General features: G+C 53.3%; 2 protein-coding genes across 4 annotated transcripts in view; one reads left to right on the top strand and one right to left on the bottom strand.

Moving 5' to 3' along the window:
• Positions 1-8,093: 8,093 nt before the first annotated feature.
• On the bottom strand, positions 8,094-14,248 carry Iscu (iron-sulfur cluster assembly enzyme). Its single transcript, XM_047562613.1, has 5 exons — positions 14,092-14,248; positions 12,590-12,703; positions 11,623-11,733; positions 10,069-10,147; positions 8,094-8,597 (listed from the first exon to the last, which is right to left on the bottom strand). The coding sequence occupies exons 1-5, from the start codon at positions 14,203-14,205 to the stop codon at positions 8,515-8,517; spliced, it is 501 nt and encodes a 166-aa protein (XP_047418569.1). The 5' UTR covers positions 14,206-14,248; the 3' UTR covers positions 8,094-8,514.
• Positions 14,249-15,587: 1,339 nt separating this feature from the next.
• Sart3 (spliceosome associated factor 3, U4/U6 recycling protein) overlaps positions 15,588-17,540 on the top strand; it is a 37,800-nt gene continuing 35,847 nt past the window's right edge. For 2 of the 3 annotated variants that reach the window (XM_047561432.1, XM_047561431.1), the window contains exon 1: positions 15,589-15,932. In XM_047561432.1, the coding sequence (XP_047417388.1) occupies positions 15,618-15,932 (315 nt within the window). In that variant the 5' untranslated portion in view covers positions 15,589-15,617. Of the gene's footprint in view, positions 15,933-17,540 lie in introns of all 3 variants that reach the window. The other variant, XM_047561433.1, reaches the window with a different exon arrangement.

Genomic DNA, 17,540 nt, shown 5'->3' with positions numbered 1-17,540 from the left:
TTTCCCTCCAGTGCCTCTCCTGTGGATTCCCGTTGCTTGCTGGAGCCGGTCTTGTGCTGTGGCGTGTCTGTGATTTTCAGCCTTCCAGCCGCTGCACCCTCGAGGAAGGTGACCGCCCAGAGGGACCTGCAGCCCGGTCACCTGACTCTTCATCCCACAGACAGCAATGGCAGGTGGCCCGAGTGCCCGAAGCCGCTCACCGCTTCCTTCCCATGCGCCTCACATCAGTTATTTGGTGGGGCTCTTAGGGCAATTGCCAGAGCGATACCCAATCAGATTGGGTATTGAGAGCTGGCTGGGGTGGGAGAGTTGGTGGCGGTGTTGATCCCGGAAATGGTGATGGTGGAAGTAGTGGTGGTGAAAGTGATGGTTGTGGTGGTGGAGGTGGCAGTGGTGGTGGAGGTGACAGCACTGAAGGAGATGATGGTAGGGGGGAAGTGTTGGTGATAATGGTGATGGTGGTGATGGTGGTGACAGGGGTGGAGGTGATGTTGGTGGAGGTGATGGTGGTGGAGGAGATGGTAGAGGAGATGGTGGAGGAGCTGATGATGGTGGAGGTGATGGTGGAGGTGATGGAGAAGGTGATGGTGGTGAAGGTGACACAGTGGTAGAGACGATGGTGGTGGAGGTGATGGTGATAGAGGTGACAGTGGAGGAGGTGATGGTGGATGTGACAGTGGATGAGGTGATAGTGGAGGTGACAGTGATGGAGGTGATGGTGGAGGTGATGGAGAAGGTGATGGTGGTGGAGGTGATGGTGGAGATGATGTTGGTGGAGGTGATGGTGGAGATGATGTTGGTGGAGGTGATGGTGGAGGTTACAGGGGAGGAAGTGATGGTGGTGGAGGTGATGGTGGAGATGATGTTGGTGGAGGTGATGGTGGAGGTTACAGGGGAGGAGGTGATGGTGGTGGAGGTGATGGTGGAGGTTACAGGGGAGGAGGTGATGGTGGTGGAGGTGATGGTGGTGGAGGTGATAGTGGAGGAAGTGACAGTGGTGGAAGTGATAGTGGAGGAGGTGACAGTGGTGGAAGTGATAGTGGAGGAGGTGACAGTAGTGGTTGTGGAGGCGGAGGTGAAGGTCATGGAGGTCTTCCTAGAGGTACTGCTCATCAGCATCCTTATCTCGATCCTGATATTAATGAGCATATTTCCAAAGCTTTGTGCGAGCCCAGATGCTTGCTGTGGTTTTCTGGTGAATGTCCTTCATCAAGTTGAGGAAATGTCTTGCTTTTCTGAGATTGCCAGGATTTTGTGTCAGTCCTGGGCACTGAAGTCTGTCCGTTGCTTTCCAGTCTCTACTGGAACGATACTGCAGGATGCTGGATGAGAACAGCCTTGGGCGGCGGCAGGGACCCTCCCCACTCTCCTGGCCCTGCCTGTCTTTCGCTCTCTACGATGCAGACCGGGCGCAGGCCTGGGAGCCAGGCATCAAGTACAAGCCAGCTCCCTTCATGCTGGGTCAGCGCTTTGCCGGGCTGTCTTCTGCTGCTGTTTCCGGTCCTAATCCCGGGGGACACGGCTTCCCCCAGTTGTTCCAGACAGAGCTGAGACATTCTGAGGTTGGATTATAATGCTGGTGGCAGACAGTCAGGAGGGGACCTTGAGGCCTCCATTCCTCCCCAGGACGCTGGTGTGGCGGGGGCGGGGCTGGCAGTGAGCAGTAGGGGAGGGACTTTTCAGGGGGCGGTTTGGTTTGGGGAGAGGGGAGAAGGGCCGGTTGCTAGGCAGGATCGGCAGAGATGAATCATGGTCTGGCGGGACCTGGTTATTGGCTAAAGTGGGAGTTACCCGAGCCTGTGGAATCTTCTTGTTTGAGCTGGAAGGGAGCATTGCTGCCGGGGTCCAAGTGCCTCATTCTGCAGACAAACTACAAGCAGAGAGGGAGAGAGAGTGGCCCAGGGGCTGGGAATGGGTCTCTTGCTTCTGAGCTTTGTCCAGGGCCCTGACCAGGGGCGAGAGCCATGGTGAGCAGGAACCCCTCACCAAAGAGCAGCTCCTGTTATTACGCTGTGCAGTCACTATGCCAGGCTTCAGAGAGACTTGGTGTCAATTGCTCCGACGTGCTCTTCCACAGTGAGTTAGATGCAGAGTGTCAGGCATGTGGAGCAAACACATAGTGACTTGTGTCTCACCTTGGCCGAGGTGGTCCTGAACCTGCCTGGGAGATGACATTTAGGTGAGACCCAACTGGAGCATGCAGCCTTGTAAAGCTCTGGGGAAGAGGGTTCTAGACAGTGTGATGAGCAAGTGCAAAGGCCCTGAGGTAGGAATGAACTGGGTGAGTGTGAGGGGTAGCAGAGGAGGCTTGGTGGGACAGGTTTGGGCTGAGTGAGGCCAGAGGTATGCAGAGCCTGGATGAGTCAGACCTTGGAGGCCAGGGAGACAGATTGGGATGGAAGCTGTTGCTTAGTGTAAGGCTGGGGCTGACCAGATCCTGACTTCTTCCTCTCTCTGTGCCAGGGCTTGTCCTATGGAGGAATGGGCATTTAGGAAGCGCCTACTACATACCTGGTTGCACTGGGCACTTTCTCCATGGAATCTCATTTGAATCCTGCAGGTAACCTCTCTGGGGTTTTCCAAGCAGGAGGACAAATGAGAGGCCCATGGCTGCTCATGACCCTCATAGCAGGCCTCCCTGTCGCAGGCTCTCTCCCTTGAGGCTCTGAGCTCAGTTGCTGGACCAGGAAAGGTCCTTTGTTTTAGCTCCCTTGAAAACAGAGTGGGAAAGGTCAAGAGGAGACTCAGATCCCGGCGGCTGCCCAAGCAGGCTTTGCCAGGAAGCTGGGCCACGCTGTCCACAGCCTTTTGGGGGTTAGAGAGGATAAGCACCCCCTCGTTGGGAGGTAGTCCCCAGGGGCCCTGCTGTTGTGGGAAAGTGAGCAAGATTCTGTGGCTGAGGGGCCAAGGGGACAGTTCGAGGCACCCCCTAAAGCCCTTTGCCCCAGACGGCGAGCCCCGTGGATGCCTGGGATTCCCGGGATTGATTCACTGCTGGGGAGCATCGCCCTGCTCCTCTGCTTGGAAACTGAACCTCTCTTTGGGAAAAAGAGTGCGAAGATAAAGTCCTGAACCCGAGCCGGATGAATTTTACAGAGCCCGAGGGCTGGAGGGCCCGCCGCAGGGCTGGAGTGTCGAATTCCGAGCTCGTCATCTGGTGGACTGAGGCCTTTGTCAGGCCATGGTGCTGCCCTCCTCCTCCCTCTGCCCAGTCCACAGATGCGGGTCTCAGGTGCGCTCTTGGGTGAACGCCCTGCATGCCGACCTCCATCTCAGGGGTGGCTTCCTGGGGAATTCCATCTGTACCAGTGATGGTGATGATGACAATGATGATGAGGCTGGTGGTGGTGATGGTGGTGGTGGTGATGGTGGTGATGATGGTGGTGGTGATGGTGGTGATGGAGGTGATGGTGGTGGTGATGATGGTGGTGATGGTGATGGTGATGGTGGTGATGGTGGTGATGGTAGTGGTGGTGATGATAGTGATGGTGGTGATGGTGGTGATGATGGTGATAATGGTGATAATGATGGTGATGATGGTGGTGGTGGTGATGGTGGTGGTGGTGGTGGTGGTGGTGGTGATGGTGGTGTTGGTGTTGGTGCTAATAGTGATGGTGGTGGTGATGATGGTGGTGATGGTGGTGATGGTGGTGGTGATGGAGGTGATGGTGGTGATGACAGTGATAATGGTGATAATGATGGTGATGGGTGGTGGTGTTGGTGGTGCTGGTGGTGGTGATGGTGGTGATGGTGGTGATGGTGGTGATGGTGGTGGTGCTAATAGTGATGGTGGTGGTGATGGTGGTGATGGTGGTGGTGATGGAGGTGATGGTGGTGGTGGTGGTGGTGGTGATGGTGGTGATGGTGGTGGTGATGGTGATGGTGATGGTGGTGGAAGTGGTGGTGGTAATAGTGATGGTGGTGATGGTGGTGATGGTGGTAGTGATGATAGTGATGGTAGTGATGGTGGTGATGATGGTGATAATGATGGTGGTGGTGATAGTGGTGATGGTGGTGGTGGTGGTAATAGTGATGGTGGTGGTGATGTTGGTGATGGTGGTGGTGATGGTGGTGGTGGTGGTGATGGTGATGGTGGTGGAAGTGGTGGTGGTAATAGTGATGGTGGTGATGGTGGTGATGATGGTAGTGATGATAGTGATGGTGGTGATGATGGTGATAATGATGGTGGTGGTGATGGTGGTGATGGTGGTGGTGGTGGTGATGATGATGGTGGTGGTGATGTTGGTCATGGTGGTGATGGTGGTGGTGGTGGTGGTGGTGGTGGTAATGGTGATGTTGGTGATGTTGGTGATGGTGGTGGTGGTAATGGTGATGGTGGTGATGATGGTGATAATGGTGATAATGATGGTGGTGGTGATGGTGGTGATGGTGGTGGTGTTGGTGGTGATTGCATTACTATTTAGGCTGCATGATAAAATACCAGACTCTGTGGCTTAGATGATAGAGATTAATTTCCTCACAGTTTTGGAGGCTGGGAAGTTCAAGATCAAGGCTCCTGCAGGCTCAGTCTCTGATGAGGACTCTTTGCTGGTGTGCAGGTGATTGCTCCGTCCACCCTTGGCCTTCCCTTTCAGTGTGTACGGAGAGGTTCACCAGTCCTATTGGATTAGGGTCACGTTCTTGACCTCATTTCACCTTAATTACCTCCTGGAGAACTTAATCTCCAAATACGGCTGCCTTGTGGATTATGGGTCTGACTCGTGGATTTTGGGGAACACAATTCAGTGCCTAACAGTGTCCGATGACAATGAGCATGGCAGCGAGTTGACGATGACTGTGATGATGAAGATGATGGTGACGCTGACGGTGAGGATGAGGACCAAGGGGGCGGGCATGAGGGGGGGACAGCCCATGTGTATCGGGCGCTTCAGCCTGTGGGCTGCTGTGCTTTCCCCGTTGCACGGGATGGTCACCTGGCCCTGCAGCAATCCTGTGACTTAGAAGCTGCTGCTCTCCTGAGTCTTGGGAAGGGGGAGCCCGGCTCAGGTAAGTACTTGCCTAAGTATCTGCTGTGGACAGATCACCAGAGTGGGGATCAGAATCAGAGTCCCCGTTGCTTAGCATTCTGTGTCTTCGTGGGCTACTCACAGCACTCAGGGTTTCTGTGAAGAGGAAACGAGGTGACCTACATAAAGCACCCAGCATCTGTGCCTGGCGTCCCGTCAGGGCTGAAGTGTCACCCGTAATGATGGCAACCGCCATAATGACATTGAGCGCTTTTTATTGCTTTACGCATCACCTCAGTTCCTAGGCAACTCCACCAGGCTGGGTAGTGGCCATTACCATTCCCCCGTGGCTCCGGGAGGGGGTCTCTTGTGCAGAGCCACAAGGGCAGCCAGCATCGGATCCAGTCCTGCGAGTGCGCTGATTAATGCCCAGCTGTTGCCTGTCTGCGTGGAGATGGTTCCCTGCGGGGAGGGTGGACCTTGAGAGGCTGGCTGATGTCACCTTGGAGGGCGAGGAAAGCCAGCCCAGGCCACCAAGCGCCCCTGGTGGGGCTGTGCTCCACGTCCACCTTCTGGTTGGGTTGGAGCTCCTCTGCGGGGGTCCCCCACTCTCCCAAGACTCAGTGCGACCTCGCGGTCTTCTGTCCTGTCCTGTGATGAACACGGTGTCTGGACTCGCCTCAAGTCCAGGGGCCTCAAAGCTGCCCTTGTTTGCTTGGCATTTTAAGAAAACCCATCACAGAGACGGGTGGCTTTTACAGGCAATACTCAGTGTGAGCTTTTAACACCGCCCATTGTGATGTGGTCCCAAGTGGCCCAAATCCAGGACTAACGACCAGGAGAGGCGAGAGGAGGGAGGAGGCAGTCCTGGCAGCGGCGCGGTGCTTTGAGGTAGGCAGAGCGCTCAGCCACCGCCTCCTTGCTGTGTGTCCTGGGCAAGTCGTTTCACCTCTCTGTGCCTGTTTTCCGACCACCTGCTTCTCCGCATCCATGTAGCCGCCCATGAGCCCACCCAGCCCTGGTGATGCCGGGCCCAGGCCCCACCTCCGGAGCATCAGATTTAGACAACCGAGTCGCGGCCAGGATGGGGCGAGGGCCGCGGGGCTTGGCAGCAGCATGGGGCTCACTGTGTGGTTGAGCAGGAGTCCCGGCTGGGCCCTGGGTGTCCGGCCAGCGGGCAGTGGGGCAGCAGCTTGGGTTTTGGGCCACGCAACCCAAGCCAGCTGGTGTGAGAGAGTCGGTTGACCTCTTTTTAAAAAGCTTTAATCGGTGCATTATGGTCGTGCCTAACGGCGGGGCTCTTTCGCCACACTCCTGTGCATGGGGCGCAGTTTGCTCTGTTCCAATCCTCTCACTTCAGCTTCCCCTCAATCGGCCTCTCGGCCAGGGTCCTGTTGGAAAGAACGTCCACCTGAGAGCGCTAAAGAGAAGTAAGGGATCCGGGTGCAGGTGGTGCGTGCCACCATCTCAACCTGAAGCCAGGCGTGGGGGGGGGGCGCGCCTGGAACCCCAGCGACTCAGGAGGCTGAGGCTGGAGGATGAAGAGTTTGAGGTCGACCTGGGCAGCACAGTGAGACCCTGTCTCAAAATCAAAAGGGCTGGAGAGGCAGCTCCGTGGTGGAGCCCGGGGTTCAGTCCCGTGCTGGCGGAATCCCCGCCTGAGCCGGACGGAGGGCACACGATGCCCTCGTGTGGCTCCAACGAGATGTGTCTGGGACAGGGACTCTTCAGGAGGACCCGCTGGAGAACATGCGTCTCTTGTGGCTGTGCCGTGCCGGCGGGTACTGTTCTGCCGTCCACGGGCTACCTCGGAGGTGCGGAACGGTGTTGCTCTTCAGGCGTTCAGTGGAACACAGATGTCTCATTTTAAAAACCACAGAGGTGGGGACCGCGGCACTGCCACTTGTGAGGAAGGGAGCGGCCGCCGGCTTAGAGGGCCCCCGGGTTCTTTTCCTTTTTCTTTTGGTGCGTTGTGCACAAATGGGTACAACTTTGGTTCCTCTGGCTGCCCACGAAGTTCCACCGTTTGCGTGATCCTGCACGTGCACAGGGTGACGACGTGTCTCATCCTGGTCCCTCCTGCTCCCCACCCCTCATTTTCCTCTGCACAGTCCATCCTTCCTCCATTCTTGCCTCCCCGCCCCGCTACCCCGGGTTCTACCTGGAGTGTCTGACGGGCCTGGGCTGCGGCTCCTCCGGACCGTGGAGGGAACAGCCTTTGCAGTTCTGTCCTCTCCACTAGAACCCACAGCACTTCACACACCTTTTCTTTTTTTTTTTTTTTTTAAATAAAGGAGGTGTATTTAAAGGCGGCCGGTCTGTCTGAATGAAAAAGTCACCATCAGAAAGACAAACTCATCTTACTTCAGCAGTTCCCTGTGGTGATCTTTCAATGAGTTGTCACTCGAGAGCGGAGCCTCCTTTGAGATGTGACTTTGGGTAGCTCAGGATGGAGGGAGCTAAGGGCAGGAAGGGCAGTGGGCAGGAACGCCCGTCATCCACGCCTGAGCCGGGGACGGCTTAGAACCCTCCTGGCACTGCACCCGGACAGTTCAGAATGCGCCGCTCAAGATGATCACCTGAGCAAGATGAGCGGACAGGGCTCCTCCCTGTGGCCAGGCCCACCTGCCTCCACAACCACCCAGCAGGCTCTGGAGTCAGGGGCCTGGCAATTACCTGCCGAGAGCCAAACAGCCCGGGCCCGGAGATCCGCAGCTTAGACTCACTCCCTAAGGGCTCTTTGCGCATTCGGTCCCCAGGTTAATGGTGTTGCCTCAGCCAATGTTTCTCAGATTTCAGTTTTTTTGCAGGGCTGGGGATGGACCCAGGGCCTCTTGCGCACTAGGCAAGTGCTCTACCACCGAGGCACGTCCCCAGCCGTTTCTGGTATCAGAGACCATGAGACGATTAAACGACCGTCAACACTCAGCCTATTACTTTGCATAGAGCAAACAACTGTTCCCTCATTTCTGTTTCATAAAGCACCATGGCTCTGGAAGAATCCGATACAGCCTGAATTTACTGGCCAGCCTGCTGGGAAAGTTGCAGAGCATTGTGGCCCGGGCTCTGGACAGCATTCAGGGTGACGGAGGGACCAAGAGATGAGGCTCGCCACAGAAAACCCACTGTCTTACATTCTTTGTCTTTATTACACACACACGTATCTACACATGCAGCTGTTTTATTTTTAATTATTTCTATCAAATAATCCGACCAAGGCATTCTATTGGTAAATCTTCCCTAAGATAGATTTAGGTAAAATTAAGTATTTTATGCGTATCACAGGCTTCAAAACTTAAGACTTCGTTGCCGATTTCAGTTCCGAGGCCATACATATAATTAAAAATATGCATTAAGTGCATTAAGGCAACAAAAGTGAGCTGAAAGAAATCACAGGGCTCAGGACAATTAAAGGGTGTATTTTGCTTGCGTCAGTCACAATGTGAATGGCAAATACTGTGCGGACCTCGCAGGGCTTTCCTCTGGTATATCCAGGTGTGCGTGCGGCAGCTGAGCAGCCGAGGCGCCTCGGAGCTGCCGCGAGGGCTCACTTCTCTGCCTCTCCTTTCGCGGGTTCTTGTTTCAGTTTGTAATCGGCGAGTGCAGCCTTGATTGCATCTTCTGCCAGCACTACAAGGCATGGAAGGAAGAGAGCCTGTTTATAGACCCTGAAGGGCACGGGTGTCAGGGGGGCTTTAGCAGTGACCCAGCCAGGTGGCCATCAGGTGTCGGGGTGAGAGGCCAGCTACTTCCCATGGTGACTCCTGTGGGTGGCTCTGCAAACAGACTGGGCTTGACGTGCCTGGGACAAGAGGCTAGTTCCTCAGCCTTCTGGAATCTACTTTCTCTTCTAAACTGGGATAGTCAAGCTTTCCTTGCTGGGAGAGTGGATTTACAGGAAGTGTCTTATACTTGGGACACAACAGATGTTCTGCGTCCGTGAAGTCTAGACTAAATGTAGCTGAGGCTGGTCAAGGCTAGCTGGCCTAAAATTAGTCATGCTGGGCTGTGGATGGAATGGCATCTGCACATCACCCTTTTGTGATCTGTTTGAAAGCTTTTATTCGAGAATTGATATTAAAAGACCATAGGGAAGATAAAAATCAAGAGCAAGGAGCGACAGCAGAGAGCATTAGCTAAGGGTTTTGTTGCTGGAAGGCCAAACTAAAAGGCTGAGGTCAGGCTAAGGCTGTGGCTGAGGTCAGGCTAAGGCCGTGGCTGAGGTCAGGTGGAGTGCTTGCCTCGCACAGGTGAGGCACTGGGTTGGGACTGTGTTCACAGGTAACGGCTTTCTTAGTGAGCACTACAATCCCAGCTGTAGCGGGAAGAACTCGGGGCTCGGCAGGCTTCCTGTTTCCAGCCCAGCACCAGGCCCTCCCGGGAGCCCCACCCTGGCAGCGGCTGCTCCAGCTGATTTCTAACGGATTGTAGGTGAGCCCTGGCAGTGTGTTAGCGCTACTTACTGTTCCTTATCCCCTCCTTCCTTGAGAAGGTTGGGAGAGGACGGGACCTGCACTGGATCTGACCTAGCGAGGGAACCGGAAAGCCAGTGTCAATCTGAAGGCACGTGGCTCTCTCAGGACTGTGGAGGGGATTTGGCACAACTGGGCTTAGTCACTCCACACAGCCAGATGCAGGCCCGACAGGAGAGAGAGCTAGACAGGAAATGATGAGATACAGGATGCACAGGACCTTGTCGAAAGCTGAGTTTTCTCCTCTGTTGGTCCTAACTTTGCTACAACATGGTGGGAACACCACAGTGATCAAAGGTGGGGCTTGAATCACGGTTCTCCCACTATGAGCTATGTGACATGGGTGCCTCCACCTGAGGGTACTGATACCTACTGTGGACTCGGGGATGTCTGAGGTTTTGTAACGATGCCCAGCAAGTGCTTGGTGCGGCTCCCAGTGCACACCACCTCCTGCCATGCCTCTCAGGGCCCCGGGCTGAGAGACCCTGGAGCTCTAACCCTCTGAACTGTAAAGACAGATTCCATGAGCTCTGCTTCTCTGGTGCTTGTACAAATGGACTCTGTCACAAATGCAAGTGGAAATGACCGCCAAGTGTCCCTGCTGGACAGCATGTGGAGAGCAGACTCACTGGAGCAGTGCAGTTTCACGGGGGGAAGGCAGAGCTCCTTGGCGATGTCTGTGTTTTTGATGGTCAAGGCCTCTTCCACCTGAAAGGCAGAAGGGGAAGATAAGCAGTTTAGTGACGACTTTGTGAGGGTAGACAATAAAAAGGGCAGCCTACGAGGCCCGCAAGGCAGGGTGGGGGGCAATTTCTGCTTAATAACTCAGAACAGGGCTGCCGGCCTTCTCGGGACTCCACTGTGAGCCAGAGCTGCAGCGGGGACCCTCAAACCTGACGTACACACACCTGCACTGCTTGTCTGGGTGAGCACAGAAGCCAGGGCCCCCAGCAGCAGCAGACCCCGTGAGGCGTCCCTGAGGGTCTGCTCTGTGTGCTTACGCAGAGCTTTGGCTGACAGCTCAGGTCAGACTCATGGTCTGCCTGAAGTCGAGCGTCTCCTCCGGACAGGCTGACGAGGATGCCTGTGGCCGGGGAAGGTGCCTTGGCAAGACTGGAGGCAGGCAGATCCTGCTCAAGAGGAACAAGGCCCCACTGCAGAGAGGGAAGCCACACATCCCCACCAGCCAGACTCTCTGGCTGGTCCTAGAAACGCAGATGGGAAGATCTGGGGTTAAAGAAGGGGCCCCTGAAGGCCAGGGCCTTCAAGCACATTTGCCTTGTCTCATTTCCCCTTTCCCTGAAAGCAGTTCTTGACCAATCACTTTAGAGCCACCTCCTGCTAGAAAGGACTAGGCCTGTGCTTTCCTGGCCTACAGGAGCCTGCCAGCCAAAAGGCCCAGAGCACAGGAAGCAGGTGGCCCGGGGCCTGGCGTGCTCTTCCGTGACTCGGCTCCCAGAACCAGGCCCCTGGAGCGCACTGCAGGTTGGTTTTGGTGCAGGGCTTTAACGGCAACTGGATTTTAGAAAGTCCAGCCCTTCACAGACCATTGCAGCTGCTGTGCAAAGAAGATTTGGTGGAGAAAAGGATGCAAAAGATATTCTGGCTCTTTCTTGTCTTTAGAGGGCCTGTCGAGCAGCCACCGGGATCACTGCCCTGATTTGTTTACTGTGCTCCCACCCTTGCTGTGTTCTTGGTTCTTAAATACCTCTTTTAACACAGGCTAGTTTATCTCCCCATCTTTGTAAACCACCTGGAGTCCTTCCTGAAACAGGATGGGAGGAAATAAACAAGAAGATAACTACTTCACAACACCCTGTTGGCCTCAGACTCCTAAGAAATTACCAGAACATCAGCAGCCTTTGAGAGTCAAGGGTTTCTTTTCACTTCTGTTTTGTTGGAATGGACAGGCAAGGAACTTTTTTTTCTACAAAATTAACAAAACACCACTCAAACCCCCAAATAAAAATGATCAACAACAACAAATACTCCCAAACACTTAACAAAATAGTCCGTAATGTGAGGAATGTAGTCAACATCTGGACGGGGAGAAATCAGAATAAAAATTTTGGGGTATTTTGAAGAAATCATGGTTACTTTCTTTTTTTGACCCACTAGACCCTTTGAGAGCCAGGGCTGCAGAGAACATGACTGGACTCTAACAAATGTGTGAGCAACTTTACCGTCTTCCCTTTCACCCACTCAGTGGCCAGCGAGCTGGAGGCGATCGCAGAGCCACAGCCAAATGTCTTAAACCTGGCGTCCACAATCTTCCCCTTTTCATCCACTTGAATCTAGAAAAGAGACAAGAATTAAGTGGTGAATCTGGTGGCCACCTTCTGGAAACCCAGGAGCTGGGCACTCAGGAGTTCATTGGGGCCTTCTTCACAAGCCCTGGGCTTGCTGTTTATACTGGAAGTTCATCAGCCTCTTTGCTTAGTGTCAAAGAGCTCAGTGATGAAAACTGAAACTTAGAACAACTACATAGGCCCAGCTGGTAAAGATCACCTGGAAAACTATCCTAGTTTTCTTTCCAAACTCAGCCTGTCTTTTTTTTTTTTAAGCTATGAAGTCCTATTTGGGGAAGCTTGCTCATGGGTCCTGGGCACTCTGTTTCCTTAAACACTCAAGAGTCTGCAACCAAAGTCTCTGGTTAATACTTTTTTCTTGGGCACCAAATTGTACTTAGTGATTCTCTCTCAAGTTTTTTCTGTTTTCCAAGACAGGTATGAAGACCTCTGGCAAGTCTACCCACTATAAAGAAGGAGACTGTGGATAAAGCTATGGTGTACCCAAAGTGCAATCCACTACCTTCATGTTATTTTCAATTTAGGGAGATATTTCGTTTACTGCATTTATTATCTCACTGGGGAATGCAAAATCCACACAATGCTTCATTTGGCTGAAGGTGGAATTTAAACTGATACAGTGAGTAGTAAAGTTTTCTACTTCAGAAAATGGCTGCATACCGTACTAGCAGAACTAGGATTAAGTCCCTGTTCTAATCATGTGTAACAGACTCATCCCATCTCAACTGAATGAAGGAGGTTAAAAGAAATGATATATGTGCAAATGCTTTATAAAGCTATGAGACACTGTGTAAGCAAAAGAGAATCCTATTATTGCCATTAAAGATGAACTGGCTGGTACCTGTAATTTCATAACATCACCACACGCTGGAGCACCCACCAATCCAGTTCCAACATTTTTTGATGTCTTGTCAAGGGATCCTACATTTCTAGGATTTTCATAATGATCCACAACCTGAAATGACAGGGTTGCGAGGAGTCACGATCACTCTCCTCATCTGGTCTACCTTGGTGTCAGCAACCGGTAGCTGAACAGGAGGGTCAACACTCATGTCAATGCCATTTGAGACCCACACTCTTTTTGTACCTCCTCTCCAACTACCTTTAGAGATTAGAGATACTGTAGGAGATTAAAAAAATAAATCAATGAAGTCATGTCTTAGTTCCTTAGGGTTTCCAACCGCAATCAATCACTTGACTTGTACACATCTATACCAACAGACTGGGGCTCAAACAGTGTTTGTGTTATTTTCCAGGAAAATCCGATCTCAAAGGATAATGATTACTTAAAAATTCTACAAATAAGTGGTCCAGGAATGAAAGGCTTTCTTAGAAACATCAAGGTGACAGATACAGAGGGAACACTGGCTATCGAATGAATCCGTTTGTGTTTATTTAAAACTGCGCCATTGCTCAAGTTCGGGTCCTGAACATCCTGGTGCAGCAGCGCGCCCTGGTGCCGAAAAGCTGGCCATCCAAGAGGTCAACGAAACACACCCCCGGTGCGGGAGGAGAGAAGCCCTGGGCTAAAGTGCTGAAGCCAAAACAAGAATAAATATTCATTCCACCCTGGCACAGACAATCTTTCAATAACCTTGAGGTTTGCCTGCCAGTTGGCACTAAGTACCTCGATCTTCTAATCGTCCCCTACTTTCCTCTGGACCAAGGATTTTGACTCCAGGTTCCCAGGACCCACAAGGTCTTCTTACCAGGACGTTTTGCGCCACGTTCATGCACGGCCTTCTGGTTCCCGAATGAGTCTCTTGTTATGGGGCTTTTACACCCCAAAAGGCAAGGGGGCTGCACACGATGCACCTATCCCTCCTCCCCCGACCCAAACCCCAAACAAACAACTGACATGCGTCCTGGTCACCGGTCTGACTCCTTCGGAGGCTCTGAGCTCCGATACAACAGCATCGCCAGAAACGGTCCCCCGTGTTGGGCCGACGTGGCCACCACTCCGCACACGGTGTCTCTAGCAGGGAAGGCCGGGCCCCCCACCCTGCCCATCCGGGGAAGCAGAGCAGCAGGAGGCCGTGGCTCGCGCCGGGCACCGAGCCTGGGCAGCGGCAGGCTGAAGTCTCCCCGGACTCGGGACAGCCAGAGAAACGGGACCCTCCCTCCCGGTCCATGGCACGTTTACAGCTGGGACGCAGGAGGTCGCGGCCGCGTCGTCGGGAGCTGTTATTGGTACAGGAGCTGCGGACAGTGTCACGGCGCGGCCGGGAAAGGGCGTCCAGGCCGAGGCACCGGAGCCGGCCTCCCTTCCCAGCCGAGGGACACGTCCGGCGCCGGGCCGCCTGGGTCCCTTCGGTGGTCCGCGCGGCCCCTGCCCACCCATACCTTCTTGTGATAGAGCCGGGCCGGAGCTGACAGCTCCCGAGCGGGCAGGCGCGGGCTCCGCAGCAGCAGGGCCGACGCCGCTCGCCTCAGACGGCCCGCTCCAGCCGCTGCCATCTTGCCGGCTCGCGCCTGCGCCGGACCAGAGCTACCCGGACGGGAGGGGCGCGCCCGCCGAGTCGCTCTGACGTCACCGCGCTTTGCGCCTGCGCCCTCCTGCTCTGCGGTCTGGCCCCGCCTTGGCCACGCCTCTGGGAGGGCGCGGACGGGTCGTGGAGCCCGAAGGTCTGAAGTCGAAGGGAGCTTGTCCTGCGTAGTGGATTCCGCATGAGAATTCTCAGGCTGCTGCAGTACTGGACCCAAGTCCACGTTCAAATTACCCACCAATGAAACGCGGCGCAGAGGACTATCCAGTCCGCCTTTCCTAACCCTATTTTTCAGTGAAGGAAACCGAAGTTAAGAACTGTTCAGTAACTTGTCCAAGGTCGCTCAAAGACTTAGGTTCGCTTGGGATTTGGGTTAGAATCTGGGTTCAGCTCCTTACTAGCTCTGTAACCCTAGGTGAATGACGTCAGTTCGCCAAGCCTCGATCTTCTCTTTTGTAGTAATTCAGTGTTTTCTTCCATCATCGCAAGTATGAGTACCTACTGTGTGTCAAGGTGCTCCACTAGACCCTGGGGAATCTTACGGAAAGCTATTCTTGCCACAAAGTTTGATAATGAGGGGTAAAGGCAATAAATAGACAAACACCAATACTTTCCTACTTCAAAAATGGGAATCTTAATTAAGGAGAAAACGAGCACCATGATTTGATTAAAAGAAAAGGTATATATGTGTTTAATATTCCTATAAAATTACAGTAACCAGTCACGATTTACACGACAGTGCACGGCAATTAACAGTTTCTAAAGCAATGCTTATTAATTTAATTTATTAATATTGTCTTGCAAAATAATGATCTATAAAACCGGCAAATTCACATGGGTATTTAACGCCTACTAGGTACCAGGCATTACATAAGGGGGAGGAATCTCTTTGGGAAACGGATTTTTTTCATGAATAGTACAACGATCCTTCCCTGAGGACTTTTTTTTTTTCTCTCTGCATTTGAGGCTTAGTTGCTGGGACTGAATCATGTGCCAGGGCGCACTAGGCATTAAGTAAAGCATTTGTTCCAACAATCATTTTGACCTTCTCAAGATGGTGTAAAACCCTTAACTACATACATCACGCTCCCTCTATAACTTCCTCTGTGACCTTCACTTCCCGTCCGAAGACCCAACTTCTGTCCGAGGTTGTGACGGAACACGCGGCTACTTAATTGATTGTTTTCTGACAGGGGCTTTTAAATATATATAAAAATAATACGAAGTGCCTGTATTTCGTAATTTTCCAGTCACTCAAGGCTCCCAGTTTCTCTTTCGGTGGCAAGAAAGCGGGGTTTTGGTCAGGCGAACGCCTTAGGCAGCTTCTATTTCAGCGGGTCTTCGGCGGCCGAGGGAAGACCCGAGAGTCGCTGGAAACGCAAGATGGCGACAGCGGCCGCAGCTTCGGCTTCGGAGCCGGAGGCCGAGCCCGCGGCTGGGCCCAAGGCTGAGGGGGAGGAAGATGAAGTCAAGGCGGCTAGGACGAGGAGGAAAGTGCTCTCGCGGGCTGTAGCCGCTGCGACGTACAAGACCATGGGGCCAGGGTGGGACCAGCAGGAGGAAGGTGTGAGCGAGAGCGATGGGGACGAGGAGTACGCCATGGCTTCCTCCGCGGAGAGCTCGGCCGGGGACTACGAGTGGGAGTACGACGAAGAGGAGGAGAAGAACCAGCTGGAGATCGAGCGGCTGGAGGAGCAGGTGGGCTCGGGCGCGCGGCGGGCTCCTGCCCCCAGGCTCCCGGGCCCCGGGCCCTGGGCCGCCTCCTGGGTCCTCGAGCAGCCATAAAACCGCCAAGGCCGCGAAGCCGCTATTAACCAACGTGGCGTGTGTGGCTTGGGCGGTGCGGGTTCAGTGCTTTGCAAGCGTGGTTCCATTGAGTCCTCTTCCGGACCCGGAGAGGGAAGTAGGGTTAGCCCGGTTTTAAGAGAGGAAACTGAGGCTCGTGGAATCTCAAGGCAGCAATTCCTGCAAGTGTTGCCTGTGCTCTTAAAACAACCCCGGAACTCGGGGTCTTTACCACACATTTGAGGTGGGCTGGACAGTCGAAATAAAAGCTTACTCGGCAGAGTTGTATTTTCCTGTAGGATTAACGACGATGACGAAATGCGTTAAAGGAGGGAAAAATATTGACCAAGATCCTAGTAGGAAGGGAAAGGGGTTTCGTGTCTGCAAGGCTAAAACTCCTCCACTCCTGCGTGTCCTTGGGCGAATTTTTTAAGCTCTGCAGGTTGTAGTTTTTGCATTGTGTAATTGTCACTTAGTACAGAGTAGCAGTGTGGTTTCTGATCTGTGACCTTGTGAGATGGTGAAATCTCCTGTATAATCTGGGGTCCTAGAAGAAAACAAGTGGTAAATTCAAGTTAGCATGATTTGGGATCAGTAAAGGGACGACTGTGTTTATAAAGGAGTGAACTGGGGAACCGGGAGCGAAGGCTTAGCACACCACACGTGGCTGGTATCAGCAGGACCTGTGTCTCCTTTAGTCCTGAAGAGGCGAGGGGAGTGATTGGTTGCCCGGATAATTGAGTGGCCAGGGCACCTGGAGAGCTGTTGAGGCCTTTGGTCGGGGTAGAGATGCCATGAACTCCCTGCTTTCCTCCTTCCAAGCCTCTGCTGGTGTCTCCTGTTAGGCAAACCCAACTGGGAACCAGAGAGCCAGGAAGCCCAAAATGTCTTGTAGTTTGGGGGTTGGGTGTCACAGGACAGGGAGGAGAGGAAAGAGCAGATTTGGAGGTGCTGAACCCAAAGAGATTAGAGCACATTCTCATTTTACAGATGAAGAAATCAGACTCATAACAAATGATGAAATGATTTTATGAAAGTCACTCATAATGGAATCTGAAATCTTCAGAGTTACCTGAGGACCAAATGCCACACTGGGTGTGCCATTGTCGTTCAGTGGTGTGAGGTTGTGACTGATCCAGGTTACTCACTTAACTTCGCTGAGTGAGAGTTTCCCTATAGTGCCCTCTGCAGCACTGATACTTTTGTTGAGTTATGCAATAGTGATATCCATTGTTATGGTTTGTCCCGCTTGTCATCCCATCTGGAACCATCTGGCACAGGCGCTAGCACGGTGAAGCACGTTTGGTCTTATTCATTCAGCAAATACAGTGACATGGGGTGCCAGACGACTGTGCCCTGTCCTTACTGAAATAGTTACCATTCTGTGCAATGGGAGAAATAGGATCACCTGTTCCAGAAGGAAGGGGAGGTTGGAACCAGAGAAGTCCTTGATGAGGCTGCTCAGTTACTCGAAGGGAGGGGTCAGAGCAGCGGTCTTCTGGCGACCGGTGCCCTGTAGCT

Source organism: Sciurus carolinensis, chromosome 8 (genome assembly GCF_902686445.1).
Source record: "Sciurus carolinensis chromosome 8, mSciCar1.2, whole genome shotgun sequence".
NCBI lineage: Eukaryota > Metazoa > Chordata > Mammalia > Rodentia > Sciuridae > Sciurus > Sciurus carolinensis.
This window is presented reverse-complemented; position numbering and strand designations above follow the sequence as displayed.

Coding starts and splice junctions, on each gene's coding strand:
- Iscu (XM_047562613.1), bottom strand. CDS start 14,205: ATGGCAGCGGCTGGAGCGGGCCGTCTGAGGCGAGCGGCGTCGGCCCTG. Junction 11,734..12,589: donor GTGATGTTATGAAATTACAG/GTACCAGCCAGT, acceptor TCTCTTTTCTAG/ATTCAAGTGGATGAAAAGGG. Junction 10,148..11,622: donor AGTGGGTGAAAGGGAAGACG/GTAAAGTTGCTC, acceptor TCTGCCTTTCAG/GTGGAAGAGGCCTTGACCAT.